The sequence below is a fragment of the Ictalurus punctatus genome, chromosome 1, assembly GCF_001660625.3.
Source record: "Ictalurus punctatus breed USDA103 chromosome 1, Coco_2.0, whole genome shotgun sequence".
Lineage (NCBI taxonomy): Eukaryota > Metazoa > Chordata > Actinopteri > Siluriformes > Ictaluridae > Ictalurus > Ictalurus punctatus.
Window position 1 is genome coordinate 21,859,996 of NC_030416.2, and position 23,414 is coordinate 21,883,409.

Sequence of the window (23,414 nt, forward strand, 5' to 3'; positions counted from 1 at the left end):
TCTTCTGATAACACTTCTCTCATCCCCCTCTCACTCTCTCAGCCTGCCTCCAAATGTGCTGAAATGTGTATATACACAGAGTGACAGTGAAGGTGCAGATAAAAGAGTAGTATTGTATCTGTTCCTCTGCTACATTTTAAACCCAGACCATCTCCTTTTTACCAATTTTTTTCCATCAGTTCCTCTGCTTACTGCTTTCAGTAATTTAACAGTCTGGTCTTAGCAACCCATCTTTCTGTCCATGTCTCTCTTATACACTAACGTTCACAAAAATTGTTTTAATTTTTTACAAGGTATTTGCATTCCTTTCTAAAGTACAGTGTGTCCCAAAAGTCTCCATATATAGGGGACTATGTTTACCAGAACCATATCGATTGTGCCTTCGTCACTGGATGTTCGTGCATGTCCACTTATCAGCTAGTCTGCAACACTTCCAATCATTTTGAATTTGCTCTAGTTTGATCGAATTTGATTGAGTTCCCTAGATAGATGTTTCTTTATAATATGTGTGTGTGTGTGTGTATGTGTGTGTGTATATATATATATATATATATATATATATATATATATATATATATATATATATATATACACACACACACACACACACACACACACACACACACACACATATATATATACACATATATATGTATGTATAAGAAACATCCGCTCACATTCAACTGCTTTTGTTTCCAGCAAATATCTTAACATGTGTAAATATTTGTATTAACATAAAAACATTCAACAACTGAGACATAAGCTGAACAAGTTTCACAGACATTTGAAAAACAGAAATTGAATAACAAAGGGAGGGGGTGTCAATATCAAAAGTAACAGTCAGCATCTGGTGTGGCCACCAGCTGCTTTAAGTACTACAGTGCATCTCATCCTCATGGGCTGCACCAGATTTGTCAGTTCCTGCTGTGTGATGTTATCCCACTCTTCCACCAAGGCATGGGGGGACACATGGTTACATGTAATTTTCCACTGCAAGGACGATCAGCTGTCCTTCTTGTTTCCTGTAGCACTGTCTAAGGGGACTTACATTACAGAAATTGCAGTTTATTGCTCTGGCCACATCTGCAATCCTCATGCCTCAGTGCAGCAGGCCTATGGCATGTTCACTCATGTGAGCAGGAACCCTAGGCATCTTTCTTCTGGTGTTTTTCAGAGTCAGTAGAAATGTCTCTTTAGTGTCCTACGAGCAGCTGTGGCTCAGGTGGTAGAGCGGGTATTGTCCACTAATCGTAGGGTTGGCGGTTTGATTCCTGGACCACGGGATTCCACATACTGAAGTGTCCTTGGGTAAGACACTGAACCCCAAGTTGCTCCCGATGGCAAGTTGCATGGCAGCTCTGCTACCATTGGTGTGTGAGTGTATGTGTGAATGGGTGAATGAGACACAGTGTAAAGAGCTTTGGATAAAAGCACTATATAAGTGCAGACCATTTACCATTTATGTTATTGTAACTGTGACCTTAACTGCCTGTAAACTGTTGTGTCTTAAGGACTGTTCCAAAGGTGTATGTTCAATGATTGTTTATGGTTCACTGAACAAGCATGAAAAACATTGTTTAAACCCTTTCCAATAAAGATCTATAAAGCTTATTTGGATTTTACAAATTGTCTCCTGAAAAAGGCATGTTTCTTTTTTGCTGAGTATATTCAGATATACTGTATATGATAACTGTATGTGTTAGAAATGGTCTGATGGATAAATATTTGTTGCCTGTTTTCAGCTGCATTCTACATGAAAAATATTACATGTTGTATACAAAACTACCTTAAACACACGGTTTATGTGCCATGCACATGGCAACATGCCAAGTGTGCTGCATGCAAATAGTAGGAACTCAGTGCAAAAATAGGAAGTGCTGCTGAGTACATTTTCCAGTTGTGCGTACATTTCACAGTAGTCATTTTGCCACATGAGTTTGTCCATCTCCCTAAAACAGGTGTAATTAGTGCCATGCTTGTTGCTTAGATTTTCTTTTTTTTCATTCTCAAAGGTTTTTATTATTCATCATCATATTCATTTTTTGAATAAAGAATATCCATGAGGAAAAAAAAAAATTTAATTAAGATAATTATTGAATGATTGAATCAAGATTTATTCAGGAAATCTGTTTAATATTGCTTTTCCATTGGGCTGCTTTTGTCATGCATATCTGGCAATACTACATACTTCTTAAATTCATATTCTTTTTTGGTGTGTTTGAAATAACACAGGCCTGCACAGCTTGATCATTCCAGGCTAAGTACAATGCATGCAGGTTAGAATTTTTGTCTGAACTGCTATTTTCACCAACTGCATGAGCTCAGTTTCGACTTGGTGACAAAAGTCCTGATTGGCTAGATGTTCTTCTGCAAACCTTGCTGGTATTTTTTAGTGCAAAAAATGGCTTCATATTTATTACTATTATTTATAAATTAATAATTATTACTAATAAATGCCTAGACAGTGCTCTGAAAAAGTATTTGCCTGATTTCTTCTGTTTTTGTGTATATCTCATAATAAATAGTTTTAGATCTTCAAACGAAATACAACGTAAAACAAGGGCAACTTGAGTGAACACACAATACAGTTTTTATGTGGCAAAATTCAGATGAGCCTTAATGTTCTTCTGGATTAGCAGTGGTTTTCACCTCACCACTCTTCCAGTGATGCCACTTTTGCCCATTGTCTTTCTGATAGTGGAGTCATGAACAGTGACCTTTATTGATGTAAGAGAGGCCTGTAGGTCCTTTGATGTTGTCCTTGGCTCTTTTGTGACTTACTGGATGAGTCGTTGCTGTGCTCTTGGAGGAATTTTGGAAGGTCGGCCACTTCTGGGGAGGTTCACTACCGTGCAGAGTTTTTTTCCATTTGGAGATAATTGCTCTCACTGTGGTCCTTTGGAGTCCCAGAGCCTTTGAAATAGCTTTGTAACCCTTTGTAACCCAGAATGATGCATTTCAATCACCTTCTTCCTCATCTTTTCTGGAATCTCTTTCAACTTAAGGCATAGAGTGTTACTGGGTAAGATCTTTTAACCAACTTCATGCTGTTGAAAAAGTTCTATTTAAGTTTTGATTTGACTGAACAGGGTTTGCAGTAATCAGGCCTGGTTGTGTCTAGTCCAGCTGAACCCCATTATGCAGTTTCATAGATTTGGGGAATTAGTAACTACAGGGGCAAATACATTTTCACACAAGCCCAGTTGGTATTTGTCATTTTCACACAGGCCCAGTTGGTAGTGGATAACTTTTTTGCTTCAATAATAATGTTATTATTTTAAAACTGTATTTTGTATTAAGACAGGTTGCCTTTGTTTTGTCTTCGATTTTGTTTTAATGTTTGAAATAATTTAGAATGAGATATACACAAAAACAGAAGAAATCAGGATGGGGCAAATACTTATTTATTTATTTATTTATTTATTTAACACAGCACTGTAACGTTTATTCAGTGTGTGATAATGTATGATAATGACATATACCCTGACAGTAGACAAAAAATTTCTTTCATGTAATCATAAACATATGCCATGTGTTTATCTAAATAAAAAGGATAAAAAAGGGAGATTCAAAAGTACTGGCAATAAGAAAAATAAGAATCACTTCATATAGACAAGCATTGAATAAAAAATAACAGTGTTTGTGGTTAATATTCTCAGTAAAATCTCAGTAAAAGAAAATTATTCATTCGTGTTCATTTAAATACTTAAAATGTACTTTAATTAGTTGATGTGTATTGCGTATTTCTGCAATATGTGCCATGGCTCATTCTTGTAGCTGGTGGCAGCACATTAATTGGAAAAAAAGACTGATCAACTTGATGGCTGTCTTTTCATCTCCCAGAGCCACAGCTGAAATCAAAACTACTGTATCTAACATTTAAAAACAACAAGACTTTTCAAATCATTACACATAGAAGACACAGTTAACCATAAGAAAAGAGGAATAGTTTAATTACACACTATAAGAAATAGCTTATTTTGTGCAGTCTTTTTATTAATATAAAAGCAGCTAAATTATTAAAAATAATGGCAAATCAGCCCTATTAATTACCTCCACATCAGTGATTGCTGGTCATGATACTGAAAGCAAGAGCTAAAAAAAAATCAACCAATTATCAGCAATCTCCTTTACTATTATGAAACCATTATGGTTGAGTCTTATAGCGCAGGGTCTCATCATAGGAAAAATACTATTATGCGTCCACATAAGAACACATACTCAGTTATTGAAAGGCAGGCAGAACCCTTCATGCTTCTGAATTTAATTTAATTGTCAAATGTTTCAAGAACAGCATGTAATGTAAACAGAAAAGCTGCACTTGCTGTTACTCAATGTATAAAATATTTGTGTTTCTACATTTGTCCATTTATGAAATACATACTTTGATTGGACAATGTATACTTAATCTTTTTGTTTCTAGTTTCTCCTACAGAGGCATTTAAAAAAAAAATTCAATGATCAATAACACCCACTTTTGTACAGCAAATGCACCTGATGAATCACTACTAGTTTATGGATGTGTGAAGTGGGCTTTAATAAATTTGCCAAAATCTAACACCAAATTCATGGAGTGTTTCATTGAGTGTAATCACCTGACATGACGGTCAATGATATGCTGCATAAATGTATAGTCTGGGCTAGAAAGAATCAGCCCTAGCTTGTCATACAGTACATGTATTTTTGTTTACAGCAGTTGGTGGTTGCTTTGTTCTTGGATTCACAAAAATTCAAAACAAATCCACTCCAAGCCATTTGCTAACAGCAAATGAGAAGTGAACCTTATCTTTCTGTTTTTTTTTCCTTTCAAACAGAGGTAGGGCTTGGCCCTGCTAAACCATTTATACCAACTGGTTCTGCTCCACACATTTTCCTTGGTTTGGCATCAGAGTCTTCATTATTAGCACATTTATCTTATTATTAAAATTTGCATTTCTTTGTTAGTCCCAAGCTTTTCCAACAGCTTTGTAATTGACTATTTCACAACAGCTTATACATTTAGAAGCTGGTCCCAAAATAACATACATCTTTAGTAAATTAAACATTAATGTTAGACACATTGCATGCATCTGAACCGTGGTGTTTAGAGGAAAAAGTCAGAGATGGAGTCACATTAGAGCAATTAAATGAATAACTCTTTTGGCACTTGCTCCAATACTTAGCTGTGTAGGCCTCCTGTAAAGCTTTTCATTACCCAGATAATCTAAAGCTGACTTCATGGTTCTGACCACTTTTTGCCCAGCCAGCTGGCTAAGCTACATCTCTTCTCAAAGCCTCCCTACCACCATCCTTCTTTCCAACTCAGCCAAGTTTCTCATCCTTCCTCAATGGTCTCTCTAGCTCATGGAGGTTTTCTCAGGCTGCATCTGGAATTGTTCAAGGATCCATTAGCTTACTTTAAATCTACTTAACAATCATGGCAGAGTTACCAAGAACCAGGCCCAGAAGAGAAAAGATAAATGTTCTTATAAACATTGAAGTTGAATAAAGCTGTGCATGTCTGATACATGGAAAAATGGTAACGTTTACTAATTGCTCCCAGGGTCGCTCAGTGGATAAGGGCTCGCAAGCATGCCCAGAAGAGAATGAGTTGAAGTCACATGACTTGTGTGAGCATGAAGATGGATGACCGAAGTTTTCTAGCCTGTTCTATCTTGCCTGTGTCCCATGAGCAAGGAGCTTAAATCCTAACTATCCCAGGAGTGTCCAAGAGGCTTAACCTGTACTTCCATTCATGTATGAAATGAAGATATTCAAAAATCCTCTCAGAAATACAATGTCAATGAATGGTCTGTAGCTTGATAGCTTGTATCTTATTTCTAAAATTAATTACCATGACAAATCTACCAATTACTAAAGAAAACCTTTACTAATTTATTAAAAAAATACTTGTTGTAAAAGAGCTACTGCTTGTGATATCCCACTAAGATGTTTTATTAACCTACTAATTAATACACATGCAAAATTAATTATTATCTCATATGCACATAAAAGCAAGCTTAAATGAAGATGGACACCAGTCAGTGAGGTTCTATACTGTATGTTTATAAGAATGTTGGAAAGACAAAACATTCATCAGTTTGCAGCTTTGGCTTCAGTGCACTCTGGGAGCAGAGAAAATAAACTTGGCTTTCTGAGCTTGCTCCTGCATTGGCACTTCCACTGACTTTCTGGATCTGGTGTTCCGTCTTTATTCATCTCTTTGTCCTCCCTCTTACTCTTCTGGGCAATGCAGTCCATTTCACTGCATGCTGGTATGGCTGTGGTTCAAGCCACGGTCAAGGTTGTGGTTTTGATGCTCTGTGGTGAAGCTGGGGTTTCCTTCCAGGCACACGAACATCTCAGGCTTAATGCAGAGGAAATCTGGAGAGCAGCAGACCATTTCTGAGGTATAGAGACTGGCAGGATTAATTTCCTTTCATTGTTGCATATGTATTAGTTTTTGTTTGTCACGTGAGCTTGTGATAAACCACAATTCTATATATGTGGAATAAAAAAGTGTCTTTATTATAGAGGAAATTCTCTCTCTTTTATTTTCATTTTGGATACTATTTAAAAAAAACATTTAAAAAGCACTTTAAAAACCACACTTTTCCCCTGCAAATTAGAGTATGTCACGTTCAGATGGCATGGACCGAGCATCTAGCAACACAATTCTTATGCCAAAAGAATTATGCTTGCATGATTTGCTATTGTTACAAAACAGAATGTCACGTGTGCATAATTCACATTTGTGTTTGTGTTGTTTTGTTTTGTTTTTTTTACAGAAAATTTTTATTAATTTTTACGTGAGATTTTTAAATATGTAGGGCCTATGGGTTTATTTTTCTCACATGAATTTTTATTTATTTATTTATTTATTTTAAACATGATTGTATATTGTCCCAATGATGTCACATGAGGGAGTTCACATGTGCAATCTTAGGGCAAGCAATGTTAAAATGGACTTTCACATGTTTTTCACAATAATAGCATAATAGCATTTGAAATATGTGTTTTGTTTTGTTTTTGTAAGGGTCAGTAGTCTTATACTGTGACACCAATTTGCAAAAAATGACAAAGTTCAGTTGCTCTTTTGGCTGCAGAGCTAAGGGACTTTATTGTTGAAAATCTTTCCCTATTAAAGTTCATTCCAGTTGAATATAAAGTGTTAAAATAACCATTTTAAAATGACCCAGAGCTTCTGCTCAGTCAGCAGACAGTAAACAGCAACAACAAAAAAAAAGTCTTTCGGTGGCAGGGATTATGAGAAACAATAACTTTGATGGTGTGCGTGGACAGCCTCACTGTCTAGCTCAGGGAGAGCAAATAACAGCCCTACCCCCTCCATGCCCATCTGTAATAACATCTCATCATCGCTGTCATACGCACCATATCGATTTGATTTCATTGTGCTGCACTGGCTGTCCTTCGTGTCTGGATAGTGTGGAGCCTCTCTCTGGTCCCCGGAGACCTGTGTCTCTTCCACTCGCATTATGAGCGAGTGTATGTTTGTGTATGTGTCATGAGCTGAATGAGAACCTTGCATCATACTGCACATAGAGCGCTCCTGATGAGACCATTATTTCTTTATTTCGTTCAGGCCTCTGGGACCCTTAAAAGAGTCAATGCCTATTCTTCCTCTCTCTCTGGTTCTCAGTATGTGACAGTCAGGGTTTAGTTTCCTTGTGTGCAGCAGATAAATGAGAGCTGTATTTATTTATTTTTTTTTCCTGCTGGTTAGCCTTTGCAACAGCTCTCAATTACTTGTTTGCCTATTTTTTTGCTCACATTTATTGCAGTGGATCACTTCAACACTGTAGTTAGTTGCATTAAATGAAATAGAGGATTATTTGAGCAATAAATATTTATAATATTTGAGCTATGTGAAGTAAAGGAGCCTCATTGCAGATCTTGTTTGTATTGTTTTCATGTGGTTTTGTGGATTTTTTTTATTTGAAAGAAAAGATCTTTACAATATTTTCCTCTGTTTAGGTATTGCTGGAGGCGACTGTAGACCGTTGGGGCTATATTGCCGTGGACAACATCTTGCTGCTGAACTATCCTTGCTGTAAGTAGCACAGCCGTGGTCAGCGTGTGCGAGTGTGAATGAGGAAGAGGATGAGTTCAATGCTAAGAGGCGATTTTCACATTGCGCATTTCATTTACTGTTGTAGCCTTCCCGGGCACAGCTGGTCCTTCTCTTTGAGATGAGGAGATGTAATCTTCTGCCCCTTTTAGGAAATCATCAGCAAGAAACCTATTAATGTCCCTATGCAATGCTCTTGGATTTTAGCTCCACCCTAATACGTGGTTTGTGAGGAATAAAGGAATACAGTCTATAATGTGCTTTTCCAAGAGTCAAATTAGAACACTATTTGCTTCTTTTAGAGTTTCACTTTTTAATCTTTAACTAGTGTAATTTAGCTATTTATCATAGAATCATGTGCTGTATGTCTTTTGTATCTGTGTATGCAAGATGTGTATATTTGTGTTCTGCTTACTTTCTTGTTAGCAGAATCCTGTTGTTGCTCAGTGGGCTCAGATACCTTGTGGACTTTGGAGATCATACAGGGCAAGATCAGAGCAGTGAGCTCTAGCTGTGAGGGAGTGTGTGATGTGTTCTCTTCATGGGAGCAAAGAAGGTCTTAAATACAGAGCATGGAGATGCAGCATAACCATAGGGAAAATAGGCTATAGTATCCCGTGGTTGTAAACTATCTTAAGAACGCTTGTCAATATTAGTGCTTTATGGATTTACATAATAAAATTGTTATTTAAATGATAAAACACAAGACTAGGAATGAAACTGCTAAATGTAAAAAAAGAATTATAAAATATATACTTCTGTTAGAACAATTCTGAGAACTAATTTAGATCTAAAATAATTTACAGCAGAAATAATTCTGGAAATACTACAGACAAGTAATGCAGTTAAAAAAATTTGCTTCTTGCACATTGCACGTTTACTGATTGGAAGAGGTGCAGTGTGCATAGTTACATTTTTGTTGTTATTTAGATGTCACATTTAGCTAGTATTTAGAGTTCACACAGCTGCTTGGTTACTCATATGCCAATTTACATTCCTTCTGTAAACAGGCATGTGTTATTATTATTATTATTATTATTATTATTATTATTATTATTATTATTATTATGTGGCATGTATTAAGAAATTCAGTAATTGATATTATATGAACATTTATTTTTATATAACTATTCATCATATTTATTATATGTGTAAATGCCCTGAACTACTGTAATTTCATTCAATTTTCATACATTCCATACATTTTTGTACATTTTTAATAACTACATCACTGTACAACTACTGATAGAGTATACTGTATATACTCCCATGTGTAGCTCTGGTTGCTGCTCAGTGCTGAATATGTGGTCTGTCAGGGGGATGAGATGCTGGCTTGGTGTTAACAAGCCAGCTGATGGCCTCAAAGGGACATCTGAGAGCCTGCAGCTTCGTTAAATGGCACTAATACTTATTCATTTTTAAACAGTGCTGACAAACTGCTTTTAGGTGGTGATGAAGTCGAATTCTAAACAATGAAAACACCAGATGCAGTGGTCAAGGAAGCCGTTCATGGCAAAGCCTTTCACCTCCTGCTCTTCCACCCACATCCCCGCCTCCTCCATTTCCTACAGGCAGCAGATGGCATCATTTGAACCCCACAGTGCCCATTAAATAATTAAGACTCTCATCAGGACCTCAGCACATTGTTGTGCATGGCATCATGCCAGGTTGTGGAAATTTGGCACAAGCTGTCTAAAAGGAAAGGAAGTGAAAAAAAGAATATAACATGCAGTCAGCCCTTGCAATTCCAGACAAGGTGATAAGCAGGCGTGACATTCCTGATGTCTTCTCTGCACCAGTACCTGAACACAAAATTTTAAAATGCCAACAACACTGCATGGGAGAAAACACAATTTTAAAAAAATAATTAAGATGTAGATGAGAACTCGTATGGATATTGTGCCTTAGCACAGAATGAGTTTCTGTCCTGTTCAAACAAATCTCTGCCTAAAATACTGATAATAAAATGTCCTTTAGACACAGAAACTGGCTGCTGTTTCTATTTCCTTTTATTCAGACTTTTTTTCATGCTTGTGTGCCTACTGATAGCAGACAAAGAAACATGAATTATAAATCAAACATAATAGACCAGTGTTTTCACAAGACGCTGGGCCTCCCGCCGGTTACAAATGCTGTAGCCATGTCACCCGCCTGTTTGTACAAACAAATTCCTGGAATCATCTTCATACACTGTCAGAAAGCAACAGCCAAATAAATAAACTTTTTATTCTGTCTCTTTCTGTTTCTAGCCAGTTCTCCTGTGCTATGTCTGATTTATTTAGCATACCCCCTAGTCATATTCAGTACTGACTGCAGTAACCCATAGCATTGGATCAGGAGGTAGGTGGACAAATTAATGACATAGTTAATCGCAGTGTTCAGGGTGTAAAAACACACACCGCAAATCACCTCAGCTAACTGTAACTTACTCAATGAAATGAAAAGGACCCAAAAACTCTGTTATTGCAGCTTTTCTTGCTTTAAAATGTAAAAACCTGCATTAAAATGTCTTTAACTCTATTCAAATGTACATCTGAAACATATTAGTTATACATGAATAAAGTGAATGTATGTAAAATGTATGCAGCTCATGCCCCATATTTTTTATTATGCACAGCATTATTTGTTAAATGTTGATTTAATGTTTTCAAAAAGCATTTCTGTCTCATTGGGGAACTGAATCTTATTAATCACAGTGAGTCACAGTGAATGAAACAAAAATGGGTTTACAAATGAATAATTGTGGATTTATGTTTTGAATGTTATAGCTGAAAGTTATTACTAAGACTTAAAACGAAATAGACCAAAAAAAAAAAAGATTGATGCATCAAAGGTATTATTTTGTATTGACATTTTAAACTATAAATCTAATAGCTCATACTTTGGCATTTTCACCTATTTCTCTTGGGCAGCCAAACTGGAGAATATCAAAATGTCTTGCTAAAAACTTTTTTTTATATTAAAATTGAAATAACAGTAGGTTAGATAAGTCGTGTTGCCTGCTTTAAACCAGTGCGCGTGATAAACCAGCCCACTGGGTAAAGTAGCATTTATGCCACACGTTGGCGTTGGTCTTCCTGGACAAATGTTTGGAAATTAGTTGGCAATGGATTAGTTGGCAGACAGATAATTGGATCACCTAATCTCTGCTGTCTCTCTGTGCGTTCCTTTAGATAAAGCCCCTCATTTCTCTCGCCTGGGGGATGTGGAGGTCAACGCTGGACAGAACGCCACCTTCCAGTGTGTGGCAGCAGGAAGAGCATCAGAGGCAGAGAAGTTTTTACTGGAGGTGAGTATCAGCATGGGGTCTTTTGTTCATCTATGGTACACATAGATTATCACTGTGGATTTGTCAATAAAAATTCTGCACCAGAGACTGGAATCACTGGTTTAATTTATCATTTATGTATTCATGGTGTTTATTTCAAGCCCATAGATATTCTCAGAGCAGTTTATAGAGTTCTGTTTATTTGCTGGGCCACATGCAGGGTTGTATTCAAAATTCAGTTACGCATGTAAGATGAGGAGTTTATACCAAAATTGCGCACATCAGTATTCAGATAACCAAAACACTGGCGTGCATTTTTTTTATTCACCAACTCAAAATAGTGATTCAAAAGCATGATAAAATAGCCTACATCCCACACTCACATTGCAGTTTCATGACCTTGATTAGTTAAATTTGCAGTGATTCATTTGATAATCAAGACTAGGACTATTCATCCAGTGATATATTCACAGTATATTGGACTCCTATTACGTGTTTATTTCTCATTCATATTTTATCATATTTGTCTTTTTTTATATCTTATTCCAGTTGTCTGCATTTTCGATCCCTGATTTTGTTTTATCTTACTTGTGTTTTATGGTGCAAGCACTAATGAAAAAACACAACTTAGACACTTCTACTCAACCCACAGGTGATTTAATTAATCTGAATGGGGAGCTCAGAAAATCGACTTAAAGAGCTGCATAACTGTTCTAGCAATAGGAGTAACTTCCCCTAAACACACTGGTCAAGATTTACAACTGTCATATTATCATATTGTTTGTCAGTGGTCATAAACTGTCTGTGCGATAACTAATATAATATAATATAATATGGGGGTCATGGTGGCTTAGTGGTTAGCACATTTGGCTGGCACATCCAGGGTTGGGGGAAGAATCCCGCCTCCGCCCCTTGTGCACAGAGTTTGCATCCTCTCCCCGTGCTTCGGGGGCTTCCTCCAGGTACTCTGGTTTCCTCCCACAGTCCAAAGACATGCGTTGTAAGCTGATGCGTTTTCCTGCCTCGTGCCTCGAGTTCCCTGTGATAGGCTCCAGGCTCCCTGCAACCCTGCGTTGGATAAGCGGTACAGAAATGGATGGCTGGATGGATATTATATAAGTGTTAGTACTCTGACACCAAATACCAAATCTCCTCTCATTGGGAGCTAGGAGAAAATAGATTCAGTCAAAAATGAAATCAAATTTCTGATGATATTACATTTCAAGGACCAGGATGAATGCTTGTGGTTACATGTTGTCATTTAGCACATTAAACACTTTCAAGGTCTCTGAAATCCGCCCTGCTAATGCAGTGGGAGGCACATGGCTCCCCTACACCACTACCATAACATTTCTCTTGCAAACCTAGTTTGTGTTTTTGCTTTAATCATAAAAACCATGCTGACTTCTGTCAAACAAATGGACTGCTTTGTCGACTATACTGCAATTAGCCCACACAGATCCATTCATCTCACCGTTTATCCTTCCTCATTGCTGCTAATTTAATGAGTGATGTGATTGTGGGGTAAAACAGAGAAAGATAATAGTGATCCCTCAAAGCCTGATGCTTGATGTGGGCCTTGTAATTACCGTGACTATAACCAGGATCATAACATCAGTTTTGTTTGTGAGGGTTCAAGGCCTGGATTGTGTGGTGTTCTGCACATATAGCGAGAGCCTGAATACTCAAACCCTTCGATAAACAAACACAGTGAAACATTCAATGAGATACTCTGATCCACAAACACACTCTAGTTGTCCAGAAGAGTGATTCCTCTTTATAGAGGGGAAAGTGGAAATTGACTATACAGAAGGCTTCTATTCACACACAGGAACACAGTTTTATTATGTGAATGACAGGGATAAGGGATGCTTTCACTGAGCCTCATATAACCATTCCTCCCATATGACTGCGGTTCATTCCTCGCTTCATTTAATACTTTCTGATGTTGATCAGATTCAGTCTTGCAGATATGACATAGTTATCCTGAGCTATTTTCTATGCCTTACTCAACTCTATAGCTCAAAAGATAACACTTATGACTCTTCCCCAAGAAGAAAAACCTAATCAAATAAAAGTTAATTTTTTTTTTCATGCATGAAATGTGATTTCTTTCTTACAAATATTAAGTTGAGTTATTATTAGATATGGTCAAACCTATTATCTGATTTCTATTAAAATGGTCAAACTTGTATATAATATAATCATATTATTTCATTATAATTCCATGCATAACCCTTTCCTCTAAGGTTATGCGCATGACAATTCATTGGGCTGTTTTTTATATTATTTGTTTTTTTTTCTTCTTGTCAGCCTGGTCTCACTGTGTCCTGATATTACAGGAATATAGAAACAGCAGGCCTGTTAGCTGACTGTGAGCTTCTGTGCAGAGACATTTTATGGCCTCAGTGTTTATACAGATATTTAAATGATAATGCATGTCTGTGTCCGTTGTTGCTGGATAATAACATGTTTACTCATCCCTTTTATCCACTCTAGCAGCACAATGGTAAGGTGTCCTCAGGTGGTTCAGTCAAGCACCTGGGCCGCAATCGTTTTTCAGTGTCCTTCCAGCTGGAGGACGTCCAGAGGCCTGAGCAGGACCTCTACCGCTGTGTTACCCAGTCGTCCAGAGGCTCTGGTGTTTCTAACTTTGCTGAACTCATTGTAAAAGGTAAGGATCTTTCTTTCTTTCACGCTTTCTTGCTTTTCATCCTTCCTTCCATCATATTCTTTTGTCATATAATTACTTGAATAGTCAGCCACAAATTATTTCACGTGGCTAAAGACAAAGCTACACATTGTGAGGTGCAGTTTTTTTTTTTTAATGATTGTAATAAATGCATATTTGTTGATGACATGATGATGGAGGGGTTAACATCTACATATTAACATCTACAATACAAGTGTAATACTGTAGCATTTCATGTAAATTGCTAGAGTATGGATAATGCAGACAGTATTTAATTACTGTGTTTATGTAGAACTTGCACTGGATCTGAAAAGGAAGGTTTCTGGTGTTATTATTTTAGATCTTAATGTCCGCTTTTAGGCTAGCTAGCAGATGATATACTTATGACCCGCAATTTGCATCACATAACTCAACAGGGAAATGTATAATTATTCATGTCAGTAAACAAGTAAGGTGATCAAATCCCATTTGCACAGAGATCTGTGATGCTCAGTAATAGCAGTTGGTCATGAAACCCCCAGTATTAAATATACAGTAGTACTGGAGTTGTGATTTAGTCTAGGTGAAATGCACTGTGATTGCAGTCAACATGTTCAGTACAACCTGACTTAAACTGTTACACTGCCTCATTAATTATGTTAAAAACAGAGTATTTAAATTGTCAGATGAAGCTTCGTACTGGAGTCCTGCATGCAGAATGGGTTCTGCTGATGAGTCGGTTAAATGTTTAATAAGCTTGCAGATTTTACTGATCTTCTTACTAGAAATAAGAAATAATCACAGAAGAGAAGTGATCATGCTAATTAAAAGAGTATTTTATAGCTTTTTTTAATCAATTTATTGAATATAATCTATGTAATGCTAGTCAATTCTAGAAAAGGTCATTTGATGCAGTCATAATATTATTACATTTCACTTCTTAGAGCCCAGTGTACTGTCATTTTAACATATTATTAAATTGGCATAGGCAGTGTAACTTTATATTAGGTAAGTACACGCTAGAAAGATATTTATCTAAATATGCTACTGTATGATAATACTCTAGAGGTGGTAACAGTTCCTTGTATTGCAAGTAAAAAATCTCAACTCTTGACATTGAAGTACCAGGTCAATTACCAATGAAGTAATGTTACGTCTTTTTTATTTACAAGGTCAAACTTTGACAGACTCCCAGACTCACTGACTTCAGTGTGTATTAAAAGAGTGGCTGAAGGGTACATCAGGTTCAGGTTAGCATTTTCCAAATCTGCTTTCTATAATGTCAGGCTCTATGTTAAGGATGGTGATATGTGGAAACTTATATCAAAGTCTTAGCTAACTTAAGCTTTTGTCAAAGTCCCGGGTTGCTAGGCTGCATCATCATGATGATTCAGTCTGCCCACGAAAATTATCATTCACAACAGGAGGCAAACCACTTACAATGCTAACCAATAACCATAGGCTGTCAGGTCAGGATTCAATGAGCAGTAGTTTCTGATCCCCAGCTCCTCTCTGATCCCTAAATGGGGAAAAGGCAAGAGTAAAATAAGGACAGGGATGGCTTGAGCTTACGCCCCTTCTCTGTACCATGCCTACTCATGTCTCTAAACACTGATGGAGTCTGTGAGGCACCACCAGTCCTCATTGATAGATTTAGCAAAGGTGCCTGAAAACAAAGGTTTATTAAACCCTCTGGCTGTTGCCATAAATGTAGCATTAAACCCTCCCAAAATGGAAGAGAATTAGAGCTAGGTATGTGCTGAAACAAGTGAAGGCTGGGGTACATTTTGTGTGTGTGTGTGTGTGTGTGTGTGTGTGTGTGAATATTTATGTAATGCAGGCTTTTAATATAATGCATAAATTATCATCTAATACATATAATTTTACAGGAATTCAATGAATTTCTAATCTTTTTTTTATTTTGTTGATGGGCTTATTATTATGAACATGCTAAAATATACAGTAATGTGCAAATATTAGGCCATCTGATTTATCTTGGAAACAACTGTTAATTTGCTTGAAAAACAATGAATAAAAAGCATCAATTGACTATTTAAAATAATTACAAAGGCCAGAATGTCTTGTGCTCTTCTAAAGTATTTGGACTTACTATTTAAATATTTAAAAAATTAATGACAGATTTACTGTAACATTTAACACTGTGATAATGAATGGGTATTTAAATTAGTATGTAATTGATTGCCTTAGATTGGAGGTGTATTAATCTTATCTACGAAGGGGTGGTGTAGAAGGAGGTTTTCTTTTCAGCCAAGCAGAAGCCATAACTGATGAGGGAAAGATCTGACCCTTTAGCTGTATCTCATTTAGGAGCTCGAGTTAGATCTTAACATTCTTCATAGTGTGGTCGAGTATTCATTATTATACAGAAAGCAATTTCTTCTTCTTTAATTTTCCCAGAAATACAGTACGATGAAGCAAAAATGTTTTTTAAAAAATATCTGCATTCATTATTTCAGTGATTTTCACCCAATTACCTACATGATTGTGTGAAATGCACTAATGGATCATGATATACCAGTGCCTTCGTAACCCAAAATTCTCAAACCTGTACTCATCATTACATAGCACATGCTGTCTTTCCTGGTGCCCTCAAAAACCATTTCTATAAGAATTATTAGTGTGTTTTAAATTAAAGTGTGTTTTATATATACATTTCACTTTTACTGGATTTCTTTTTGCTCTATAATGAAATTATAGTTAACTATTTTTAAAGACTATTGTTTAGGATATTTCACAGTTATTTTCCTTCATTCCTTTAATAATTTGAATATTGCATGTTGAAAATACTATTTAGTAGGTTATTGCTCTGTCATATGTGTGATATGTGTGATTAAATATAGTATAACTGCTGTTCTCAATAGATGAGGCACACTAATTGTACACTAATTGTAATTAGTGTATAGGTAAATCTACTAGCTGTTATTCTGTGAGAAGTATTTTGCTGATATGTTTTGGGTCCACTTTTCCCCATAGAACAGAGATGTTCAAACTGGGGGGCATGGAAGAGTTGGAATTGCAAATGGCCTTGGGTGAGGGGTGAGATGGAAAATACTAATAAATAAATAAATAAATAAATGTATCAGATTTTCCAACCTATACACATTTTGCATAGCAGCTTTGCATATTAACATCCAGTATGCTGGAACACAAAAATGAGGGTAGTCTTCATTTTTCCCCAGAAAAAACAGCAGATGAGCCAATCAACTTATAAATGTCAGTTAAATAGCAAAAAAAAACTAAAACTATAGTTCCCACCAGCCACTGCACCTAGTCAAATGTCTGGTTCACCTGATTCACGTTTGTCCCAGTAGCGCGTATGTATAAATAGTCAGATTCTGCACTGCACAGATTGTCTTGTATTGTTTTGGTTTATCCTTCTGTCTCATGTTATTCTAGTCCTGGTTCTTGTCTTGATTTATATTTTCTTTGTACTTAATTAAAACATGTGAACTTATATTCTGTATCTGCATCCGACCTTACCTCTGTGACATGACAGAACGCAAGACCAAGCAATGGATGCAGCAGAAAGGGAAAAACGGAGGTGGGAGAAGGAGGGGAAATTCTCCTTAATTAAAGCCAATCTGGAATGGCTCGACATGATGTATGCCATCGGGGGGTATATCAAAAAGGAGCCTTCCATCCAGGCTGGAACCATCTCCCACCCTCCCTCCCCTACTGTGGATCTTGTGCAGCATGCCGAGTTGATGGAGAACGTTTAGCCTTCCTGCTCGTTTGAGCTAGCTGTTCAGCATCCCTGTTCAGCTGAGGACACCGCTCAGTCTCCCTGAAGATGTTGCTCCACCTCGCGGTGTGGCCAGGAGCTCTACTTTTCTTCCCTGCTCCGCCTCGGACATCACTACGCCAGGCTCCGCTTCGGACATCGCTCCGCTTTCCTACTCCACTGAGGATGTTGCTCAGACTTCCTGCTTGGTTGAGGACATCGTTCTGCCATCCTGCTTGGCTGAAGACGTCGCTCTACCATCCTGCTTGGCTGAGGATGTCAATCTGCCTCCATGCTCCCCTTCCTGTCCACAGAGGACATCTATCCCCCTCATGCTTCATGGGGAGCATCTCTCCCCACTCAGGCATCGCAGAGAACTTCGTTCCCCCCTCTGGCTTCGCTGAGAACTTCGCTCCCCCTTCTGGCCTCGTGGAGAACTTCGCTCCCCCCTCTGGTCTCATGGAGTACTTCGCTCCTCCCTCTGTCCTCATGGAGAACTTTGCCCCTCTAGCTTCATGGTGAATGTTGCTTCCTCCTCAGGCTCGGCCTTGAGTTTCGTTCCTCCTGCTGGCTGTGCAGTAGCTGTTGTTCCGCACTCGAGCCAGGCCGGGGATAGAGCCGTGGGAAGAGACCATCCCACACCTGAACCTCAGAGAGCACGGCAAGTGTCCTCTGTCCAGGCCTGCAAGGCATGAGTGACAATGGAACTTTAAAGTGCTTAGGGACATCTGGTCTGGGGGTCCGGGATCCCCTCCTGAACAAATTATGCGCGGCTCCCAATGGGAGTGGGGTATCTGTCGTAAATAGCGGAAAAGATTAAAACTACGATTCCCATCAGCCATTGCACCTAGTCACATGTTTGGTTCACCTGATTCATGTTTGTCTCATTAGCACGTATGTATAAATAGTCACGTTCTGCACTGCATGGGTTGTCTTACGTTGTTTTGGTTTATCCTTCTGTCTCGCATTATTCTAGTCCAGGTTCTTGTAAGTCTTGTTATATGTTTTGTTTGTATTTCATTGAAACGTTTAACTTATATTCTGCATTTGCATCCATCCTTACCAATTTGATGTGACAGTGATTGACAGTTGCGTAAATGTCTTACGTTAGTAATGTTTCAGCTGGTTCCCTTTTTTGACTTAGAAAAGCATTTGGTCTCGTCAACAGGGAAGTGAGCCTCATGTGAAACAGTTTTTAACACAGCTGCTTTAGAGGATAGTCAATTCAGATCAGTTCAAAGTTATTCTGACTGTTTACCTTCATCCTGGGGTGAAAGTTTAGTATATCCTGGTGGGAGTGGGCTCCTCCCAGATGACAATGCTCCCATCCACAAAGCACAAGTGCTCACTGAATTGTTTGATGAGTATGAAAATTATGTAAATTATATGCTATGACCTTCACATTCACCAGACCTCAAATTTGTTAAACACCTGTGAGAGATTTTTGACTGATGTGTCATGCAGTGCTCTCCCCCACCATTTTCACAACACCACAAAAGAATGGTTTATCAATCCAGTACAGTTGCAGAGTCTATACCAAGGTACACTGAAGCTGTTCTGGTGGCTTGTAATGGCCCAACACTTTATGTTGGTTTTTCATATATTTTGTCACCATTTCGACCATGTACCTGGTAATTAGTTTCAACTAATAAGTGACTATCAGGGGTAGGTGTTGATGCAGGAATTTAACCCAAACATTCAATAGCTGGGTTAACTCAGTAGGGTTTTTTCACTGCGCTTAACTCTGTGATATCATTGTTCTAAACCCTTTTTTTCACCAGGGGAAGAGGAACATTTCACACTTATAATTTAGAAGTGTGGTTAGCACTGATTTTTATCCGGGGTTATGAAACCCTGCTCTGAGACAGGGTTAGCAAAACTATTGCTGTGTTGTTAACCCTGCACTTTGCCAAACATGTACAGTGTGAAAGGATGAGGTGTTTAAAATGTTATGGCTAAGCAACAGACAACCAATAAGAAATTGAACAGTGTGTGCCTCTTATCATGTGGTTTCTACAGTCACAGAAACCCAGCACCTTTCGTAAAAAGTAGTTGCAGCGTGAGAGGGAAACATTACAAAATAATGTCAAATAGTGACGGAAAATGTGTCAATTGGAGCGAAGAGGAGACAGTTTTATTTTTACAGTTATGGTCAATAAAATCATTTATCCAATCATGGTTGTTAACACAGCGAATATGCAAATAAGAACATTAACAAGGGTTTAGGAATGTACAGTGTGAAACTTCAGATTATGAATGCCCAAGATTAATTGTTAACCCTGGGTAAAATATGAGCAGTGTGAAATGTGAAACAAGATAATCCAGGACTCTGTTTGCCGGGGTTTCAAATGACCCAGGGTAAACAGATGAATGGGAAAGCTCTTCTAGCCAGCTCACAGGATATCACTAACTTTCTGGAAAATGAAAGGAATTCTTGTTATTTACAAACAAACAAATAAATGAATATTGTGCAGTATAATGATATGTAATGTTCACATACCAGATAAATATCTATCCTAAGAATATTGCTATGTACTTTAAATCAGAAATAATTTGACATCTTTTGAACAAATTATCTCAATCCCTTCTTTAATTGTATAGTAATAGTATAATATTCCTGCCATGATCAAGTGGTAACTTGAACTCCACTCATGGCTCACATCTGTACTGTGTAAGACAGTTTAGGACATGGCTGCTTTCCCTCAGCAGCAGGTTGCTGATGGGCTCTCTGATGGGGCTGACTTGGACAGGAGGTCCAATTTAAAATGCATCACTACACCTAAATTAAGCACAACAGATTGGCCTGGTGGGACAGGTTGAAAGAACTGTGCCTGCATGTTTGAGAGTCAGGCTGTATTTTCAACCTTATGTGGCAATGCTCTTTATTTTTATGTTTGGATTCTAGTGCTCATGCTTCTACATGCCATTCACAATCCCATCGGTGACAGGCTGACAACACATTCAGAATGCTAACAAGAGGCTAATCATCCTTTCAATTAGCTTGATTCTCATTTTATATTTCATTATTGCTAAATTAAGGTATTGATTATGCACCAGCAATACTAATGCATAGCAGCTAAAATGAATGAAAACAGTGCATATTCAGACCAACTTGTGTATATAAATAAAATAAACTTTTTAATATATATATATTGTTCCCCATAACATAATGTCATACATTAGGTCTCACTACCTACAGTAGGTGAAGTTTCTTAGGATGAAACCAAAATCCTTGCCTGTACAAACACACCATGTGCAAACAAACACCAGATAGAAGTATATCCCAGGCTGGCTTTTATTTCAGCTTTTGATATGAGAGTGATGTGAAAAATATTGAATTAATATTATTTTCAGACCAGCCTGACTGACTATAAGCTGACTTTATTGCTTCTCTGCTTTTCCCTGGAGGAGTTCTACATGTATCATGAGGTGCAAAGGGTCTTACAGTGCTAGGAGTGCATTGGAGAGAAGTACTCTGGGACAGTCAACACAGAACACACCCACGGATTAATGACAGAAACCACAGCACTGAGATTTCTCTACTACTCTATCATCTGAGAGTCCTTTCAACCTTAATGCGTACTTGTCTCATTAATAGTTCAGTAGTTTAAATCGCTGCAATGGCCTAGTCAGATGGCAGCCTTTAAATATAAATGAAGGCCCGGACTCTCTTACATTATAAAATAAAAGATTATTCTCTATGATAGATGTGTAGATTCCCCATGGTTTCTCCGGAAAGCTGATGTGTGCAACTCTCCTTGCGCAGCATGTTTTTTTTTTTCATACCCTATCATTATCTCCTAATGCTAAGTTAACATGCTATTTGATCCCATAGCCTTCTGAATCTTGGTGGACAAATCAGAATCTTTATAATCATAAAAATGGTACTTTTTTCAGCGATCTGTAGTTCTGGGCAGGTAGCTCGCATCTATCCAGTCACTTGCAGAAGTAGCTTGTGTTAAGTAACAGTAAATACAAATGTAAGAGATTAAATCAAAACATTGGTGATTTAATGGCGAAATGTTGCTGTTTTTGGGGTTGCAGTGACAAAAGGACAGTAGCACACAATGATTAGGTTCAAGTTCTTTCAATTTTCCAGCCTCTTTGCAGATTTCTTTGAATGATGTCTTTTTCACTATGCACTATCTACCTGGCCAATATTGTTATAAAGTAAGTAGCTATTACGTCAATGATAAACACACAAGATCCTGGTAATTATGAAGTGATCAATGTGAGATAACAATTTATAAAAAAAAAAGACTTTAATGTCAAATTTATATAGTAACAATTTTAATAGAATAACGGTTTGCTAATATCAACAAAAATAACATTAGCTGCATCTGTTTAACTGTAAATATGTTATGGTACACAATACTTTAGTATTTTAATATATAATCTGCAGGTCACTGAAAGCATTCTGTTTTTCCAATGTCATGGTTAAATAACTCATAATACAGATACACCAATTCAGAGTTATCCACCAAGAAGTATAGGCCACAACAAACCAGTAGCCTAAATTAAGCCACCATGACCAAGCATTTACTAAGGATGAACTAATGAATGCTCTAAATACATAATTAATTTTCACTTAATGAATGTTGTCTTTCTTTGTCCTACGAGCTTCACATCTGACTGCCCACTTGTACTTGCATGACTTTTCTCTTGCAAGATCCTGATACACATGTCTTGTTTCAAGCAGATTTCATGTGAACCTTTCTGGCAAGCTTTCTAAAAACAAATGCATCTCATGTTCATATCTATATTTGTATTTGTTTAGGACACGTTATCTGACATTTCAACTAACGAATGAGTGAGTGAATATATGACTATATCCCTAATACAACTATAAATTAGTCCAATAACCAACTTCTTGCATGTTTTGTTTTTGCAGTTCCCCCCTCTCCCATTGCTCCACCCCAGCTGCTGAGAGCGGGTTCCACATACTTGATCATCCAGCTCAACACCAACTCCATCTTGGGTGATGGGCCTATCATTCGCAGAGAGATCGAGTACCGAGCAAGCCATGCACCTTGGTCTGAGATCAATGGCGTGAACATGCTCACCTACAAGCTCTGGCACCTGGATCCAGACACCGAGTACCACATTAGTGTACTGCTTACCAGGCCTGGAGAAGGTGGCACTGGACCCCCCGGACCCCCTCTTATCAGCAGAACTAAATGTGCTGGTCAGTATCTAGAGTATTTTACTTACTACTTAGTACTTCACTTAGCTTGGATAAGTGCCGAAAAGCTGAGTAGTGCCCACTGTGGTTTCATACTACATTTTAGAGAGTCGAACAAACAATTGTCAAAACAGATATGGTTTTACATGTAGCTTTGCCTTGCACAGCACATTTTTGTTCTTCCTTTCAAGTAGTCAGAAAGTTATGAATAAGTAGAAAGTGCTTGTTTTCAGTTGGTGCTGAAAGGTCTTAAATGCAGTTCAGGTCTTCTGTCTCTGTCATGTTGGTCACTGGCTAGGTTGTAATGGTTTCTGTGACCTTTGCCACCTTCTCACCTAGCACTGCCCTTTCCATTATTTCCCACCCCAGCAAAGCATTCCATCTTACTCTAAAATCTGCTACCATGTAGCACAACCTTCAAGCCTGCTGCTGTACCCAGAGACATACTATTTGTCAGTGAGTGAAGAGTAGGGAGGAAAAAGG

At 37.7% G+C, this 23,414-nt stretch overlaps 1 protein-coding gene across 11 annotated transcripts in view; it reads left to right on the forward strand.

Annotated features, from left to right (window-relative positions):
• The window catches only part of ptprub (protein tyrosine phosphatase receptor type Ub), a 254,294-nt gene that overhangs the window by 145,263 nt on the left and 85,617 nt on the right, over positions 1-23,414 (forward strand). For all 11 annotated transcript variants that reach the window (XM_017475677.3, XM_017475705.3, XM_017475713.3 and 8 more), the window contains exons 4-7: positions 7,975-8,050; positions 11,242-11,357; positions 13,836-14,010; positions 22,641-22,934. In XM_017475677.3, coding sequence (XP_017331166.1) covers positions 7,975-8,050; positions 11,242-11,357; positions 13,836-14,010; positions 22,641-22,934 — 661 coding nt within the window. The remainder of the gene's footprint in view (positions 1-7,974; positions 8,051-11,241; positions 11,358-13,835; positions 14,011-22,640; positions 22,935-23,414) is intronic.